At 45.3% G+C, this 18,928-nt stretch overlaps 1 protein-coding gene across 1 annotated transcript; it reads left to right on the top strand.

Moving 5' to 3' along the window:
• Nucleotides 1–13: 13 nt before the first annotated feature.
• Nucleotides 14–18,769, top strand: upf1 (UPF1 RNA helicase and ATPase). Its single transcript, XM_062522033.1, has 24 exons — nucleotides 14–339; nucleotides 1,007–1,143; nucleotides 1,280–1,369; nucleotides 1,476–1,643; nucleotides 1,870–2,050; nucleotides 4,849–5,010; nucleotides 5,221–5,308; nucleotides 6,108–6,206; nucleotides 6,359–6,467; nucleotides 6,692–6,851; nucleotides 7,073–7,191; nucleotides 7,658–7,822; nucleotides 8,608–8,722; nucleotides 8,863–9,006; nucleotides 9,594–9,807; nucleotides 10,231–10,348; nucleotides 10,797–10,953; nucleotides 12,110–12,252; nucleotides 12,479–12,653; nucleotides 13,241–13,322; nucleotides 13,633–13,794; nucleotides 14,305–14,528; nucleotides 15,061–15,183; nucleotides 15,539–18,769. The coding sequence occupies exons 1-23, from the start codon at nucleotides 169–171 to the stop codon at nucleotides 15,178–15,180; spliced, it is 3,303 nt and encodes a 1,100-aa protein (XP_062378017.1). The 5' UTR covers nucleotides 14–168; the 3' UTR covers nucleotides 15,181–15,183; nucleotides 15,539–18,769.
• The last annotated feature ends 159 nt before the right edge of the window (nucleotides 18,770–18,928 follow it).

Raw genomic sequence — 18,928 nt, 5'->3', positions numbered from 1 at the left:
ATTTCGAGTGGGAGTTGAAGCTTTCGAGCTGTATGGCTTTCGTTTCTTAAATATAGATCGATTTTCTGACAAAGGTCACGCTACAGTGCGAAATAGAAGGCCTTTATACATTGCGCAAGATTACTGTTGCTTTGTTTTTTTTGGTAAGTAATCGCGGTTTCAGAAGAAATGAGCGTTGAGGCGTATGGGCCGAGCTCGCAGACTCTAACCTTCCTGGACACCGAGGAAGCGGAGTTGCTTGGAGCAGATACCCAGGGTTCGGAGTTTGAGTTCACAGATTTCACCCTTCCAAGCCAGACTCAGACACAAGGCCAGACTCAGAGTCAGCTGGACAATCAGGTCTGTTCTATCGATTTACTGTAAGCGTTTGTCTCATCTCCCATTTCCAACATGAAATCAAGTTAGCCACGCCAAACATTCGCCAGCTAACGTAGCGTTAGCCAGTTAGCTGTCTAGCTAGATGGCAACTGAAATTGGCTGGCGTGCTGCGCATCGAAAAATGGACATCCGTGTTGCTTGTAGCTTGTACGGATAGTTAATAGGCTATGTATGTGACTGGGTAACGTTAACGTAAAGGTGTGCATGCATACTGAAAACCTGACATTGCCACAGCATGAAACCATTATTGCAATTCAACGTTACCATGAAGGAAGCTGAAATGCGGTTTGTATGCTAACCTTACACTTTCCCGCTGGATGAGGGAGAAGTCACTGTAATGTCTGCACACCTGCCGAACTGCATCATTGTGCTTGTTGCAATACCACAACATTGAGGGGCTAGCCATCACGAGCACACTGAAATGTACTTCAAATCTTTAGTACTGTGAGTCGTGCAGTAGTAGTTTTGACTGTTGGCTGACCTGGCCGGCGAGGTCCGCCTTGGATTTGTGTCTCCATGTCCGTTTCTGCATGACAGTTCCCACATTGTGATATCCGGCTTTGTCATTGGTCTAGCCAGCTAACCTATAACCTTTGTTTTGTTGACACTGTCATGTAAATGTTTATAGGTGAATGATCCTGACAGCGTTTTGCAAAATGGTGACGACTCTGTTGTGAAAACCAGTCAGCTTCTTGCCGAACTTAATTTTGAGGAGGACGAGGAGGACACATACTACACGAAAGACCTCCCGGTGCATGCATGCAGGTAACTCATGTTCAAGCTGGAAGGGTTTAGGTTACAAGTAATAAGGCAGAATTAGACCCCTGCGTGATTTCCTGTTGTGTCCTGTCGCATTTTGCTCTGTAGTGATTAACATGTATATTTTATTGCCCAATCGAAGCTACTGTGGCATCCATGATCCGGCCTGTGTGGTGTACTGTAACACAAGTAAGAAGTGGTTTTGTAACGGACGTGGCAACACCTCTGGCAGGTAAATACATTTGTTGTTGTTGTTGTTTGAAATATCCAGAACCCCTTTCCAATGCATGAGGCGTGAATTTCTTGTTGTTGTTTTTTTTCATGCCATCTCCCTGCAGTCATATTGTGAACCATCTGGTGAGAGCAAAGTGTAAGGAAGTCACTCTGCATAAGGACGGCCCTCTGGGTGAGACTGTGCTGGAGTGCTACAACTGTGGATGCCGCAACGTCTTCCTCCTTGGCTTCATCCCAGCCAAGGCAGACTCCGTGGTGGTCCTGCTGTGCAGGTAAGATAGAGGACCAGGGCAGAGATGGTAGTGTATGATGTGGTGAGATACTTGTTCATGCAGAGCTGGTGGACATCCATCATAAGCAAATGGAAGGTGGCATTTGCTATTTTAGGCATGTCTGTGGATAGCAGATCGATGGTGATTGGATTGTGGATCATTTTGCATCTTTTTTTAAAAAAAATTAAAACAAATCTTAATTGTTGTTATTTTTTTACATCCACAGGCAGCCATGTGCAAGCCAGAGCAGCCTGAAGGACATCAACTGGGACAGCTCGCAATGGCAGCCGCTCATCCAGGACCGCTGCTTCCTGTCCTGGCTGGTGAAGATCCCCTCCGAGCAGGAGCAGCTCCGTGCTCGCCAGATCACCGCCCAGCAGATCAACAAGCTGGAGGAGCTCTGGAAGGTACTGATGCTCCAGCATGGGCCTGCCTGAGTGCCCCCCAACATATGGCCTCGTAGACTCATTGGAAATGTACTAGGTGGTTTTAGTGGTCAGAAAGTAAGACTAATGCATCCAGAGAGACAACCATGAAGTATCTGTGGTGGCACAGGCTTTGTGCTATTATCTTTAAGCAGTATTTTTATCTCCCTGCTCTGGGGCCTGTACTACGAAGTGAGCTCAACCTACCCATATGTAACCCAGGGTTACTTGGCTAAACCGGGGTTGACAAGACCTGGTTATCTTCATTGGTGTTAATCGGTACTACGACGCTGAGTAAGAAGTTGATTTGTTGAACTGGGGTTAACCTCATCGGAGTTGGTGCGCGTTCACATAAAATGGGCGGGTTGCAGCGCAAATCATCACTTTTAATGATGACGCGATCACGTTATTTTACGGATAAGCAATGCGCAATGATTATAAAAAGTTGCGAGGAATTAAAACCCACTTTACGATACATCAAATACGTCGCAGCAAACAAAGCAAGACAAGGTTGTTGGCAACGTAGGCTATTGCAGATCGGATATATGAAAGTAAAGTTGTATTTCATGTTCCTTAAATAGCCTATGTGTTACGGAGGATTAATAGCTTACGGAATGTCTGAAATGTGTTCAAATAAATACATGTTGAGTTCATAAGAGTCCTACAGATGCAACACAATTCATGGCATGTATATTAATAAATATTAATAAAGGATAATTGAATGTTTAGCCCCATTGACTGATTTAATGTATGCCTATCCTGTGAACATTTTAGATGCAACGGCAGTGCCGCTGGCAGCAGGTGAAAATGAAACTCAAAAACATTCAGAAGGTTTATAGGCCTAGTTATAGCTTGCATTAATATTTCTTAATTATGAAAATATATTGCCAATGCTTATAGCCTCCACTTTGCCTCGATCAGCTGACAAATGCAACGAATTCCCTCGGCTGAGAATGTATAGGCTATCTTTCATAGAGAATATTATATGGAGAAAGATTCTGGCGGTCTTTAAAAACCCTCGCCTTGCGAAGAGAGGCGCTTACAATTTGTGCTCCAATAATGTATCTTTAAGTAGCCTACATCGACATTGTGGGGTGTGGTTAACCGCAAACCTCGGGTTAACCAAGATCATAACCTGCTCGGAGCAGGTTTGAGATGCAGCGTAAATTGCCATGGCAGCATACCTCGGTTAAAACCTATCCACCTTTCGTAGTACGGGTTAACCGGGAAGTTACGCCACACGTGATCAACTTACTCTCGAAGTTACCCAGCTAAGCCAGTAACCCCGCTTCGTAGTACAGGCCCCAGGTGTGGGTGTCGTGTTGTGGTTGTTTACATTTTTCAAGACCTCACAAATGTCAACAGTACTGTTGGTGTGTGTGTGTACGCCAAGCCAAAACATTGACGTTGTAGATGCCGATTGTTGATGGGACCACAATTATCACTCTTGCCTCAGACTTGCATCACTATACCCGATGGGAGTATTTGCCGTTTTAGACAACAAGCACTGCATAGCAGCACACTTTAGAAAATCACCTTTTTCCCGGCAGTAATGGTTTGCTGTATGGCCAATGAAAACTTAATCTTGTAGAAAGAATGATCCTGTGCCAATAATGTTGCCATAAAATCTTAATAATAACATTGCCTTCATTATTGATATGACTAGTTGTAAGCCTATGCCACCTTTACACCCTGTCTTTTGTAATTTCCCCCAATCAATTGGGGCAACTATGCCCTGTGTATTCATTCAAGTTTACCTTGAGATGGGAGAAATACGGATTTCAATGTAAGACTTCCTGCTTTCAATGATGTAAAAATCATCATTTTACCGTATTTCTCCCATCTCAAGGCAAACTGAGGGAATGATGCACAACCATTCAAAAACATGACTGGTTTTCTAAAGATACAAAGCTTAATGCTAATCGGTGAAGTGTCCCTTTCAGGCATACAGACCTGTACAAACCTGTAGTCAGACAGCCAACTGCTCTGTGTTTTGAATGTACCCTTACAAAAAGTACATGTTTGCAGCAAATGTGTGGTGATTTGTGGGAAACAAATGAGTTTAGTAGAAAATATTGCCAGCTGTTTGCTGATGTTGGCCGCTAGAGCAAAGTTCTGGCAACAATGAGAAGTTTGCCAGTAGTGGCAAATGTGTTTGCCACACACGTAGCCAATGATTGCAAACTTCCAGTGAACTGCTGGTGACAAACCTAATTACCTCCGCCAAGGAGGTTATGTTTTCATCAGGGACCCGCCTCTGTTTGTCTGTTTGTTTGTTTGTTTGTCTGTCTGTTTGTTAGCAAGATACCTCAAAAAGTAATGGATGAATTTCGCTGAAATTTTCGAATGTCAGGCATGCCCCAAGGAAGAAATGATTAAATTTGGGAGTGATACGTAATTCCGTCAGGATTCCGGAGCCGTTTATGTGTTTCGCTTAGTGGTGTAATGGCATGGTATGGCCACGTGGTGGCGATCTGAATAGTTTAGGTTCAAATGTATGACAACCTAGGAAGAACAATACAGGCGGAGGTCTGCGCTCTCTGAGTGCTTTTCTAGTTTGCATATGATATTGCTGCAAATGTGTGGCAACATTGCCAAAAGCTAACCGCCACTATTTGGCAGAAACCTAATTTGCCCGTGAAAACTTGGCCTTGCTGCAAATTTGCGGCAACTATTTGCCAGAAACCTGAAGTGTCTGCTGTAAGGGAAGGTTTTGAAGTTTGCATGTCGGAGTGTGTGGAGCGTGCTGCTATTAGCGTCATCTGTGGTTTTGAATGCAGGAAAACCCCACGGCCACGCTGGAGGACCTGGAGAAGCCCGGCGTGGACGAGGAGCCTCAGCACGTGCTCCTGCGCTACGAGGACGCCTACCAGTACCAGAACATCTTTGGCCCGCTGGTCAAACTGGAGGCCGACTACGACAAGAAGCTTAAAGAGTCCCAGGTCAGTCAGCTCCACGCCGAAAATGGTGGACTTTGAACTCTTGACTGAATGAAGTCAGGCAGTCATTTCACACTTTGCTGGTTTACCATGTTGAAAATAGGTTTTATTAAGAAATAAAGAGTATGAATTATTTTGCTGTGCTATTGCTATTGTGCTCATTCTCACCTCTCTCCTGGCTTCCCCTCTGATTGTGTCTCCTCCTCCCCCCAGACCCAGGACAATATAACAGTCAGGTGGGACTTGGGGCTGAATAAAAAGAGGATTGCTTATTTCAGCCTTCCCAAGACGGACTCAGGTGGTAATACTTTTTTTTGTAATGTCCTCCCCTTCCTCCTCCTCCTCCTCCTCCTCCTCCTCATCCTGCTCACCAGTGGCTCATGCCCATTTCATCTCGGGCCTGCATCTCCATTCATGTGCACGTGCACGTGTCCACTAGTGCCCGCGTCCAGTCCGTCAGTGTTTGATTGCAAGTGCAGTGTGCTGTGACTGTGGTATAGTAGCCGTTAACATGATCTTGTACTTAGAAACTGTGTTTTGCGTAAGATTCCTTAAAGGTGCAGTCAGCGTTTGCGCAGGAAGTCGCATTTGTTTGTATGTTTGTGTTTTTATATTTAGAAATATGAGCAGAAGCTTTTTTTCCAAAACAATGTACATTATATTTGAACCAAAGGCCAAACAAAACACACCGGAGAGGTAGCTCACCTCTCCCTTCAGTATTCCCAGAGAAACTCCACACAGGGTTTCATTTTTGTTTTTTTTTTGGGGGGGGGGGGGCGAAAGGCTGCCCCCAATTTAGTTGGTCTACAGTTTTAGGAGCCTGGGCTGCCTACAAGGACCGGATGTTTTTACATTGTACTCACGGATTGGGCAGCTAGCGGATTGTGGGGAAGTGATTGCTGAAGGTGACAAAAAAATGTTATGGGCTTGAAATGGCTTACGATCGCTGACTGCACCTTTAAGTAACAACAGTTTTGTTAACAAAAGACACATCCAGTCTAGCTAATTCTTGTTTTCCTTCCTTTTCTTTTCCATCGACCCCCCCAAACCCACCCCCACCCCCACCATCTCCTCTTTCCTCCACCCTCTCCTCCTCTCAGATATGCGTCTGATGCAGGGGGATGAGATTTGCCTGCGTTATAAGGGAGACCTGGCTCCACTGTGGAAAGGCATTGGGCATGTCATCAAAGTCCCAGACAGTATCCTTCACTCCTTCATTGCCCCTGTCAGAGACGGTGTGCTGCAGAGCCTCAGATTTCTGTGTCTCGTCTTGGGTGTGAAAGGGGTGGGGGTGGCGGGGGTCCTAGGCTTTTGTTTGAGGTTTAATTATTCCTTGACGGAGGCTGTTACGATTACGGAGACGAGATTGCCATTGAGCTGAGGAGCAGTGCTGGAGCACCTGTTGAAATTCCTCACAACTTCCAGGTTGATTTTGTCTGGAAGTCCACGTCCTTCGACAGGTAATTTCCCTTTTACAGGTGATTTCTTAGTAGCAGCATTCCTGAATGATAGTTCGATTTATACTACTACATGTAGTTTAATTGGATAGCTTTCAATTTATTAATTTTGTCCAAAGTCACTTACAAAATAAGACTACTAGATGTGAGAGTGCAAGATAGAGTTAGTAGTTAGTTAAAGTTGTCAAACTTAGAAGTCTGTGGTCTAATGCTTATACTTTTTAAAGGATGCAGAGTGCGCTGAAGACCTTTGCTGTGGACGAGACCTCGGTGTCCGGCTACATCTACCACAAGCTGCTGGGTCACGAGGTGGAGGATGTCATCATCAAGTGCCAACTCCCCAAGCGCTTCACCGCACAGGGTCTGCCCGACCTCAACCACTCTCAGGTCAGTGGCACACAGCACAACACCACACAGCGCCAGGCAACCACTCCAGCTTGTGTTGAGCTATGTTCTCCTACCACGCGCAGACAACACACAGGGGGTTTAAAGGACTAATTAAAGACCTGCAGCTGTCTCTGCACAGTTAAGTGCTAAGTGAATGAGGGCCTTCACTAGCTGCGACAATTGAAAGCTGTGTTGTTGTTGTTGTTGTTGTTGTTGTGTAGGTCTATGCTGTGAAGACTGTCCTGCAGCGTCCTCTCAGCCTCATCCAGGGTCCACCTGGCACGGGCAAGACTGTTACCTCAGCAACTATTGTGTACCACCTGGCCAGGCAGGGCAATGGGTAAGATGTGCCGACACAGCACCTTCCGCTTGTGCCTGCAGACCTCGTTGCACAGGTCTGCAGGCCTGTGTGTGTGTGTGTGTGTGTGTGTGTGTGTGTGTGCCCGTGTGTGTTGGTGTTAAAGAAATATTAAAATTATCTGTTAGAGTTGGTGCACAGGTAGTAAAAAAGTAGAGACTGCACTCCAGGGCTGAAATGTAATACAAAACTGTATTGAAAGTGCCGAGAGAGCATTACAGGCCATAACAAACAAACAAAAAACAACAAATGTTTCGGTCCTAGCCCATCATCAGCGTCTCAACTTACATTTCTTGTGCACAAAATCCATTTTTTTTATGTGTGCATATTGCATATTGTCCTTGCATATTTGTGTACATGTGTTTGTGCTCATGTGTGTTTGTGCTCGTGTGTGTGTGTGTGTGTGTGTGTGTGTGTGTGTGTGTGTGTGTGTGCTGTGTACCTGCAGGCCTGTGCTGGTGTGCGCTCCCAGTAACATCGCTGTGGACCAGCTGACGGAGAAGATCCACCAGACAGGCCTGAAGGTGGTGCGGCTCTGTGCCAAGAGCAGGGAGGCCATCGACTCACCCGTCTCCTTCCTAGCCCTGCACAACCAAATCCGCAACATGGACAGGTAACACGCCATACTTCCCACGTACTTACTATGATAGTTGTAATACTTTGGCTCACAGATGCAACTAAATGAAGTCGTATATTTGTAGAAAAGTAAACCATGCTATCGTAAAAGCAACATGGATGTAGAGTGGTGAGGTGGAAAAAAGATGAATTACAGAAAGGACGATTTATGAAGCCACATTTCAAAGACAAATTATTGACAAAGATATCTTTAAAATTACCATAATTTCCCAACTATTAGCTGCGGTTTATACATTGATTTTGACATGGACATGATTTTGCAAAATTTGATTAAAGGGACACTTCACCGATTAGCATTAAGCTTTGTATCTTTAGAAAACCAGTCATGTTTTTTAATGGTCGTGCATCACTCCCTCAGTTTGCCTTGAGATGGGAGAAATACGGATTTCAATGAAACCCATGAATAGGACTTCCTGCTTTCAATGATGTAAAATGATGATTTTTACATCATTGAAAGCAGGAAGTCCAACATTGAAATCCGTATTCCTCCCATCTCAAGGCAAACTGAGGGAATGATGAATGACTGGTTTTCTAAAGATACAAAGCTTAATGCTAATCGGTGACGTGTCCCTTTAATACACAGGGGCAGTAAATATTGTATTAATATGGTTTTGATTTTTTAACTGGCATAAAACACAACACAATGGCTTATACACAATGTGGCTGATACACAGGAAATTATGGTAGAGATGCCCCTTTAATCTCTGATGTGTTTTTGAGAGACATCTAACTTTGTGTGTGCTTGTGTGCGGCTGTGTGCAGCATGCCTGAGCTTCAGAAGTTGCAGCAGCTGAAGGATGAGACTGGAGAGCTGTCCTCCTCGGACGAGAAGCGCTACCGAGCCCTGAAACGCACCGCTGAGCGGGAGCTCCTCATGGTACACACAGAGACACACACACGCACATTAAATTCTCCCAATACTTATCAGTTGTATACAAACATGTAACATGTACTGTGTCCTCTGACGGTAAGTGCTGTGCGGAGTGTAATCTCTCTGTTGGTCCCTCTCCTCTCCAGAACGCAGACGTGATCTGCTGCACGTGTGTGGGCGCGGGCGACCCGCGGCTGGCTAAGATGCAGTTCCGCTCCATCCTCATCGACGAGAGCACGCAGGCCACGGAGCCCGAGTGCATGGTGCCCGTGGTGCTGGGGGCCAAGCAGGTATGGGACCACGGGCCACGGCTCCGCTATCACACGTAGTGGCGGTGTGCAAAGGTTTGGACATTCCTCCCTGGGCAAATGGCGTCAAGGCGTTTGGCTTTGTTGAAGTGAAAAAAAATAAGTGATTTAGTTTACTGTTGATGCACTGTCTTTTCATTTTTAAGCATAAGAGTGGGTGAAAAACAGCACTTATTTTGTCAGGGTTGCTCAAATGTGCCTGCTGAGTCCTATTGACTTGGGAGTTAAGTAATTCAGTAATAGTTGAGACTACTGTAGTTTGTAACTCATTGTGGAGGGAGGGGGAGGTTGATGTTGTTTGGATTATGTTGCTGTAACTCAATTGTTTTTGTTTTGGTGTGTGTGTGTGTGTGTGTGTGTGTGTGTGTGTGTGTGTGTGTGTGTACGTGCCTGTGTGTGTGTGTGTGTGTGTTTGTGTGTGCCTGTGTGTGTGTGTGTGTGTGTGTGTGTGTGTGTGTGTGTGTGTGTGTGTGTGTGTGTGTGTGTGTGTGTGTGTGTGTGTGTGTGTGTGTGTGTGTGTGTGTGTGTGTGTGTGTGTGTGTGTGTCTGCCTGTGTGTGTGTGGCGCAGCTGATCCTGGTGGGAGACCACTGCCAGCTGGGCCCGGTGGTGATGTGTAAGAAGGCGGCGAAGGCGGGCCTGTCCCAGTCCCTGTTTGAGCGGCTGGTGGTGCTGGGCATCCGGCCCATCCGCCTGCAGGTGCAGTACCGCATGCACCCCGCCCTCAGCGCCTTCCCCTCCAACATCTTCTACGAGGGCTCGCTGCAGAACGGAGTCACCGCCGGTACGACCCCCTGGCTGGCTGGCTGGCTGGCTGGCTTTTCATTTTTTGTCTTTCTTTCTGCCATTCTCTGCCTGGTTTGTTCTCTGTTTTTTTGTTTTTTTTTGTCCCTCACCCTCTCTCTGCAGGGATGTTTTCACAGCTTTTTTACGTTTTTAGTTTTTGAAGTTTAAGTTTCTAAACGTGTCTTTTAGAAGAGGGCTACTGAAAGTAGCCAGTTTACTGCATTTACAGTGATGAGCTATTGGTCCCCAATGAAACAACTGGGAATCCAATTAAATATTGCATAGCTTGTATACTACATTAAATTGCGTCATTAAATCTCTCTATGAGGCTTGGTCACTCTGCATTTAGCTGTTGAATCTGTTGAATCTGCACATTTTTACGTGTGTGTGTTTGTCTGTCTGTCTGTCTGTCTCTGTCCAGCGGACCGCATGAAGAAGGGCTTTGACTTCCAGTGGCCACAGCCGGATAAGCCCATGTTTTTCTACGTGACACAGGGCCAGGAGGAGATTGCCAGCTCAGGAACCTCCTATTTGAACAGGTGCCGTACGCTAGCTCACCCCGGCCCCCGAGGCCCAGTTGCACCCTCAGTCCCAGTGCCAGTGCCAGGACAGCAATAGGTTTGGGTTTGGCACCACTAGCTTTTAAAAGCCAAGAGGGAGTTGGCAGAGTTAAGTGATGTGATTATCATTGTCTTTAAATGTGAACCAAGGAAGACATTCAGCTGCAACAAAGACAGTATATGTATCATGCGTTGACTTCATGATTTGTAACTGGGCAATTAACAAAGTTTGGCACTGTTTTGTTCCTATTGGATTTCCTCTCCTCATTAAGAGGGTAGCCAAGATTTTCCCATTGGTGCTTGATGTGGTGAAATGATGTTTGCTATGAGACGTTCAAAATGTTCTTGGATGGCGATCTGAATTTTGACTCTTTCTGGAACCGTGTTATTTGTTTACTTACGGATTTATGTATTTACATGCGTGCAGGACGGAGGCGGCAAATGTGGAGAAGATCACCACCAGACTGCTGAAGGCCGGAGCCAAGCCTGACCAGATCGGCATCATCACTCCTTACGAGGGTCAGCGCTCATACCTGGTGCAGTACATGCAGTTCAGCGGCTCCCTCCACACCAAACTATACCAGGTATGAACTACACACAACACACAACATCCACGCGAAACTCTTAACAAGAATAAACTACACACTCCACACAACACACACACACACACATACACACCCCAAACTCTACCAGGAATAAACTCCACACCCCACACAACACCTACGCCAAACTCACTGTAAACTACACACCCCACACAACACACACACCATTGTCCAGGAGGGTTGCACTAGGAGGGTGGTACAGTACAGGCTCCCAAAATAAAAGCAGACAGGAAAATAGTTCCTTTCTTTTCTTCCTGCTTTCCCTTAATTTAGTTCTTATTCTGGCCTCTACTAGTCAGGTACAACTCCCTTGTTTCTATGAAAGAGTCATAGATTACATATTATGTTATTATTTCTATGTTTAATTGTTCTGAATTGTGAACGGGTGCTTACTTCAAATTAATGACTCACCTGTGTCAGTTTCAGGATCTGTGTCCGTTTTTGTACACACATCTGAAAATATGAGAAGCAATCACAAAGAGACACTTTTGCTGTTTTGTAATATGGTTAGTAATGCAGAGCCTGATGTCCAAAGAATCTGAATGTGTTTGTGGACTGTGTTCTGGACATTGTTTTAGTGTCTAGTCTGCACTCTCTAGGAAGTGGACATTGGTTTAGTATCTGGTCTGCACTCTCTAGGAAGTGGACATTGGTTTAGTGTCCAGTCTCTAGGAAGTGGAGATTGGTTTAGTGTCTGGTCTGCACTCTCTAGGAAGTGGAGATTGGTTTAGTGTCTGGTCTGCACTCTCTAGGAAATGGAGATTGGTTTAGTATCTGGTCTGCACTCTCTAGGAAGTGGACATTGGTTTAGTGTCCAGTCTCTAGGAAGTGGAGATTGGTTTAGTGTCTGGTCTGCACTCTCTAGGAAGTGGAGATTGGTTTAGTGTCTGGTCTGCACTGTCTAGGAAGTGGACATTGGTTTAGTGTCCAGTCTCTAGGAAGTGGACATTGGTTTAGTGTCTGGTCTGCGCTCTCTAGGAAGTGGAGATTGGTTTAGTGTCTGGTCTGCGCTCTCTAGGAAGTGGAGATTGGTTTAGTGTCTGGTCTGCGCTCTCTAGGAAGTGGAGATTGGTTTAGTGTCTGGTCTGCGCTCTCTAGGAAGTGGAGATTGGTTTAGTGTCTGGTCTGCACTCTCTAGGAAGTGGAGATTGCCAGCGTCGACGCCTTCCAGGGCAGAGAGAAGGACTTCATTATCCTGTCCTGCGTTCGAGCCAACGAGCACCAAGGCATCGGCTTCCTCAATGACCCTCGCCGACTCAACGTGGCCCTTACCAGGGCCAGGTAAGGCACACCACCAGCTCTGTCCATCGTCTGCATTAGACATATCCTGTTATAAACAAACACACAACGATAGACGGGCAGTTTTAGTAAAATCATCTCTCTTATTGTTCACGAGAAGAGGCGATATCTTTAGTCCCATGCTATTACTCTTGATGAACCACATTCATCTAAAAAAAAAAACTTGTGCATAGCCATGGGTCACACCTGGTCACTTTCACCTGAGCAGGTACGGTGTGATCATCGTGGGGAACCCCAAGGCCCTGTCTAAGCAGCCGCTGTGGAACCACCTGCTGAACTACTACAAGGAGCAGAAGGTGCTGGTGGAGGGGCCTCTCAACAACCTCCGCGAGAGCCTCATGCAGTTCAGCAAGCCCCGCAAGCTGGTCAACACCATCAACCCGGTGAGTACTATCTCCTCATCGGTCAGCAAGCTGGACCGCACCGCCAACCTAGTCAGTACTCAACTGGCTCCCGGCCTCCTACATAGGGGTTTGTTTGTATGATTACTCCGGTAGCTGAGTAACAAGACAAATCCGATTGAATCATCAAATGTTTGACTGACTCTTTGTAAAATGCCCCCACTGACAACTGATCCCTGTATGCTTATAAAGTCTTCACACTGGTTCCTTTTGTTCAAATGCTTTGATCATACTGTGCTAGTCACATTAAAGTAGCACAATGTACAGTAGGAATGATGAGTTTTCAACCTACTTACAAGGCAGTGTAGCAGCAAAATGAGTTTGCCTTTAGAGTTTTCAAATGAGTTTGAGAAGCCTTTATTGTAAAATAAAGAACTACATTGTGTTGGTTTAACTCATTTTAATGAAAAGTTAATAACAACAACAACAACAACAAAATAATAATAATAATAACTAGTTTTAATTCATTCATTTTAATTAGTAATTCATTCTGCTGGGAGGCTGTTGAGTTTCTCTGAATGCTGAAGCGGTGCTGTGTTTCACCATGTGTTGTTTGGTGTGCTTGACAGGGCGCTCGTTTCATGACCACAGCCATGTATGACGCCAGGGAGGCTATGATCCCAGGCTCTGTGTACGACCGGAGTAATGCGGGTGAGTATTTTTGTTTGTATTGTTGTTTACTTTGTGTTTATTATAGCCGCTAATGACTAACACAAACTGCAGCTGTACATGAGTGGTACTAGTGGCTAAAGGGAGGTTTATAGTCGCCAGTCCCGGCCTTGTGCGCGCAAGTGTGACGTCAAAATGACGTCGATCCGTGAGCCGTGGGATGTGTTGGAATGTGCTGAACATAGAAGTACATTGAAGTGGACTGTGTGCTGGATGATCCTGGTCTGTGGATGCATGTCCACAGCTCCTATGAAGTGCAGTGGAAGGTGACAGTGCTTTTATGCCCTCGCAGGACGCCCGTCAAGCATGTACTTCCAAACCCACGACCAGATTGGCATGATTGGCACGGGGCCAAACCCCATCGCCGCCATGAACATCCCCATCCCCTTCAACCTGGTGATGCCCCCGATGCCCCCCACTGGATACCTGGGACAGGTCAATGGCCCAGCGGCAGGTACAGCTACCTCACATTTACTATTTAACATTCATAGAACCATCTCCACTGGTCACACACTGCCCATGTAGTCCTTTGTAAGAGGAAACCAAGCCAAAGGCTCACATTACCGAGTGACAAGAGTTGTACAGTTCTGTATGACCTTTGTTTATGATCCTGGTGTGCTTCCCCAGACATAATATCAGGTTTGAGTTACCAAGTGAATGAAGGTGTAAAATTACCAAATGTCTTTCAGCATTGAAGTGCATGTGGTCTGTTCTCTCTCTCTCTCTCTCTCTCTCTCTCTCTCTCTCTCACTCTCTCTCTCTCTCTCTCTCTCTCTCTCTCTCTTTGTTGTTCTTGTGGTTTTTCCATTCATTCAGCACAGTAAATAAATACGCCAAAAGTAAATCTTTCAAAGCGGTATCTGGCTGTGGTAACTTTGTGAAGGGGAAAAACAGGCTTTTAAAAAAATCCCCATCTCAGGAAAAAAAAAAAAAAAAAGAATTCCCTTCGTCCCTTCTCCCTCAGGCCGCGGGGCTCCGAAGGGGAAAGCGGGTGGGCGCGGTGGGCGCCAGCGCAGCCGTGGCATGGGGAACCACGGTGGCGGGCAGGCCACCATGTCGGGCAGCCAGGCGAGCCAGGACCTGGTGTCTCAGCCGTTCTCCCAGGGCCCCCTGACGCAGGGCTACATCACCATGAGCCAGCCCTCACAGATGAGCCAGCCAGGCCTGTCCCAGCCTGAGCTCTCTCAGGTCAGAGAACACACGCACACGCACACACACACACACACACACACACACACACACGGTGGAGTTATCTTTAGTTCTACTATAGCAGCATTTTGGAGTTCTGGTGTAAAACTAGTGAACCAACTATCTAAAAGCCTGTCGAACAACAGACCACAGAAGTACATAGTGCATAGCCTGCATAGCTTGTGGGAAAGATGGCTGTGTGTGCCTGTTTACTTGCCCTCCACATGACCATCATACCATAAGTAGGTACTAAAAGCATTTCTCAGAAAGAGGCAGATAGTTTTGCTTTATATCTTTACTTCATATAAAGGTCATTACCTACACAGTGCTGTTTGTTTTCTACACATTATAGTTAATATACTTGCAAACATAGCACAGTTGTCTGCATAGTTGGTTTTTGATAGTAGTTTGTTGTTGATCATTGTTCCTGGGGAATCGGTCAACCTAACCTAAACACTTAAGAACGTATGGCATGACAAGGTCTCTCACAAACACCTATGCTTATCCACTCGTTTGGTTATCCCAAATATAGGACAGTTACCTGGGTGACGAGTTCAAGTCTCAGATCGACGTGGCATTGTCCCAGGACTCCACCTACCAAGGTGAAAGGGCATACCAACATGGTGGAGTGACTGGTCTGTCGCAGTACTAGAGTGTAAGTCAACACAATGTCCTCTATTGCATGTATTGTATATATGTATAATGTGTAATATGTCCACTGTGCTTTCTAATATATGAATGTGTTGGAAACAACACTCTGTGTTGTCCCTATCTGGACGCAGAGATGTGTTAAAAACAACACAAGTTGTGTTATTTTCAACACATATTATGTAATAAATAACAGAAACAGTGTGTTGGAAACAACACAAACTGTGTTGTCCCTATCTGAACACAGAGATGTGTTGTTTTCAACACATTCATTTTAAGAGTGTACATTAGTTGTATTGGTCTAAACTGCAGTCCTGTAGAATATGCACTGATGTGAGCTGTATTGTGTTCTGCCTCTGCAGGTTGTTGGACAGGGAGCTAGGCTTATGCTGAGCTTAGTTCCTCAGCATTTTAAATCTGGGTAATAAAAACTAAAGACCAACCACGGATGCCCGTTTTCCACTGTTACAACTGACGCACCACGGTGTGAAAGCAACAGGAGCGAGAAACCAACCAATCACCTGAGTGAAAAAAGAGAGAACTACTACAGAAGGGGATAGCTGGACGGCATGAGGAAGGAGAGAAAGAGCGGAAACCGAGTGTAGGAGGAGACCCAGGCAGAGAGGACGGAGGGAGAGAGAGAGCGAAAGAGAGGGTGTCAAAAGGACAAGCCGCTGCTCGCGAGCGATCGCCAACAGGAGGGGGGACCCGCATGTCACAGGGACGTGCTGTGGGAGACCGGACAGAGAAGCGGAAAGAAGCGCATCGAGAGGGATCTTTCTAGAAAAGAGAGAGAGAAGGAAACCGAGGAGGCAGAAGAGGGGGGACCCACTCTCTTCACCTCTCTTTTGGACAGAAAGCCCACCCCTGTCTCGTCGTCTTCCCCGATTTTGCCCATCCACTGACCCCCACTGTGGCCGATGACCTTTCACCCCTCTTGACCTCCCCCCACCCCCAACCCCCAGAGAGTCCTCCGCGAGGAGCGAGTGGCGGTCGACCAGCCTCCCTGCCTGAGCCGAGAGACGGCGAAGACTCAATCTCTCGCACGGTCCTGCGAAAGCTCGCACTTCCGCCTGCTATGAGCTGATATACCGAGAGAGAGAGAGACAGAGAGAGAGAGAAAGAGAGAGAGAGGGCGTGTGAGAGACTATAGGCAAAAGAGAGAGGGCAAAACCTGAAGCAGCTCATCTGGGGAAACGTTTCTTTTCCCACCTCAAAGTTGATCGGAAGTGCTTCCGGGTTCTCATGTCTCAAGTCCAGCACGCGTTTGAGAGGATGGCGTTTGGTTTGAGGGTGCTGAAGTGTTGGGAGTGCTCAAATCTCATCTCAAACAGTGCTGTGTTGTGTGGCATCACAGAAGGACGATTCAACTTTGAGGGGAGTTTTTCTGCACAGAGTCTGTTGTCGCAAAGGTTTTGGGGAAAAGAAGGGGAGAGCTTGCCAGTGTGTTGCCAGCTTTCCACATGAGTCTTTCTTTTTGTAGGTGATTCACAAAGGAAAAGGGGTAGTCTGATAGTGGCTGTAGGTTTTTTGTTGTTTTGTTCTGTTTTTCTTTGTCTCAAGAGTTAAGGTGTGGAAACAAAGGGGCAATGTAATGCGAGACAGAATTGTTTTCATTTTTTTTTTTTTTTAAATCAAATATTCTTTCACCAAAATGCAAAAGTATGGAGAACCCACTTAGCTTTCGAAGTAGCAGAAGTCGCTTGCTTATCTTTCTTTTTGTGGGATCTCCTAAGCAGCCTCAACTTTGCCACGCCACCTTTCCCACGCCTATGCCCTCACAGTGCCCGTTGAGATGCCAGCCGCGTCCACTGTCAGTATCTTTACAAGAACTTTCCGATCGGTAGAGCCGTAGCCCGCCTGGAAAAGGTACAGAACCTGTGCTACCAAACAGATGGTGTGACTTTTCTGTACATTTATGTGAAAGTATCGTGCATGACCATTGTGTGGAACACGAAATGGCCGACACTGATGTTGAGCATAACCTGTTCGATTTAAACTTTTTGCGAAGTGCAGTCAAGATGGTCGGGTTAAGGCAATCATGAATTGTTTGTGTTACTGTGACATGTTTTGTTGTGCAAGTACCACCTTGTCATTCAACATGCTCGAAAAATTATTTGAATCCAAGAGGAAATCGAGGTGCTTGTGACATTTTTTTTCTTCTTCAAAGTAAACTCTTTGGCCAGCAGATGTAATTGATGTTTGTGACATGAGGGAGACTCGAGGGTGCTTTTTTTGAAGTTTGGAATTGTTTAGTCTTTGGCTTTGCTTTTCTATGCTTTGTTTTTGAAGCCGCAGTGCTCGTAATGAGTGGTTGGCCAGTAGCTGAAGTATCTACCAATGGATCCACATTCATTTTTTTTGCTGTGATTTTTGTAGTTGTAGACTTTCTGCTGTCCAGCACTGGTGATTTTATTATTCATTTTGCCTTCCAGTATCATTCACAGACTTTTATTACTGCATTCGGACCGCCTTATGTCATGCTATGGAGCAGTCTGTCGTCTTTGTTTTTTCATCACTTTACAGTTTTCATTGTTGTGTCAAATATCTAGAGAGTGGCATTCATTATTTAAAAAAAGATATAAAGCCCAAATTTCCCCAGCCTGTAGGCTGTGCCACATTCATTCTTTTTTTCCCCATCTCTGGTCATGATTTGTCATTGTTTATCTCGCGACAGCACTGTTAATTATTGAACCCTCCATTGTTTTGCTGATGTCTCGGATTCCACTTTTTAGCAAACAGGAATCACTGTCATCCAGCACCTCCAGTGCTTTGTGCGTGTGTAAGCTTTACGTGTCCCATTGACAATCATCACCATGTATTTGTGTTAAAGGTGGCTGAACATTGCTGTCGTTGTAGTAGTGACTATTGAATGTTTTGCTGTTTATTAAGGAATGCATCACCATCAGCGGTGATAGTAGGATGCTTGTGGAGATTTAGGGGGAAAACGTTTGAGTTTCACCTCAGTTCATGTCCATGATACCAAATTCAGTAATATATTGTAATTGAAAGAATGTGAGAATGAAATCTTTATGAAGCTATGGGATTGGGAAGCTATGTTTTTATGTTGTTTTTTCCCCCCTAAGTGTACTCTTAAGTAGCTTTTTTTCTTCAGTGGACTTCATGGCAAATATCATTTCTTACAATAATAATAATGACAGATAAGAGAAGATTAGATGATGATGATTCCCGTCAAGAAACACAGTCGTCATAATAATGAAATAGTCGGCTGAGTATAAATAAATTGTTATGTCTGTTAAAGAAGGGCAGTGACCCCAACAGCAGGTATAAATGACAACCACATTTGACCTGAGTAAGTGTTTGTATTATCGAATATATATTTCTCTTGAAACCATCCATATACCCGCCATAAAACATGTCTGACATAAAACCATGATAATGACAAGTAGACAACTATGCTTTTTAGAAGAAAAAGCATTGTGTAATTCATTTCCCATCAATTCCATAAATGGTTACACTGTATTCTTATTAAAAGAAATTGCATTGCATTGCAGGATCTTTAAATTGTCATTGTATCCCCTCAAGCTGTAAGTAAAATGTTTAATAAATGGTTTAATTTCGCTTATGCTGAATATCACGGTGTCCGTGATTTTTTGGACTGTGAAGATTATTTACAACTGAAGTTTAATGAACGTTTGGCTAGTCGATAGGTCATTAATACGGCACTAGGGGGCACACAGGTTTTAAAGTTGGCGATGGTGATGTTGCGGAGTAGGCGATTGTTGGTGCCA

The sequence above is a fragment of the Sardina pilchardus genome, chromosome 2 (assembly GCF_963854185.1).
Source record: "Sardina pilchardus chromosome 2, fSarPil1.1, whole genome shotgun sequence".
In the NCBI taxonomy this organism is placed as follows: domain Eukaryota; kingdom Metazoa; phylum Chordata; class Actinopteri; order Clupeiformes; family Clupeidae; genus Sardina; species Sardina pilchardus.
This window is presented reverse-complemented; position numbering and strand designations above follow the sequence as displayed.

Coding starts and splice junctions, on each gene's coding strand:
- upf1 (XM_062522033.1), top strand. CDS start 169: ATGAGCGTTGAGGCGTATGGGCCGAGCTCGCAGACTCTAACCTTCCTG. Junction 6,852..7,072: donor CCGACCTCAACCACTCTCAG/GTCAGTGGCACA, acceptor GTTGTTGTGTAG/GTCTATGCTGTGAAGACTGT. Junction 8,723..8,862: donor CTGAGCGGGAGCTCCTCATG/GTACACACAGAG, acceptor TCTCCTCTCCAG/AACGCAGACGTGATCTGCTG.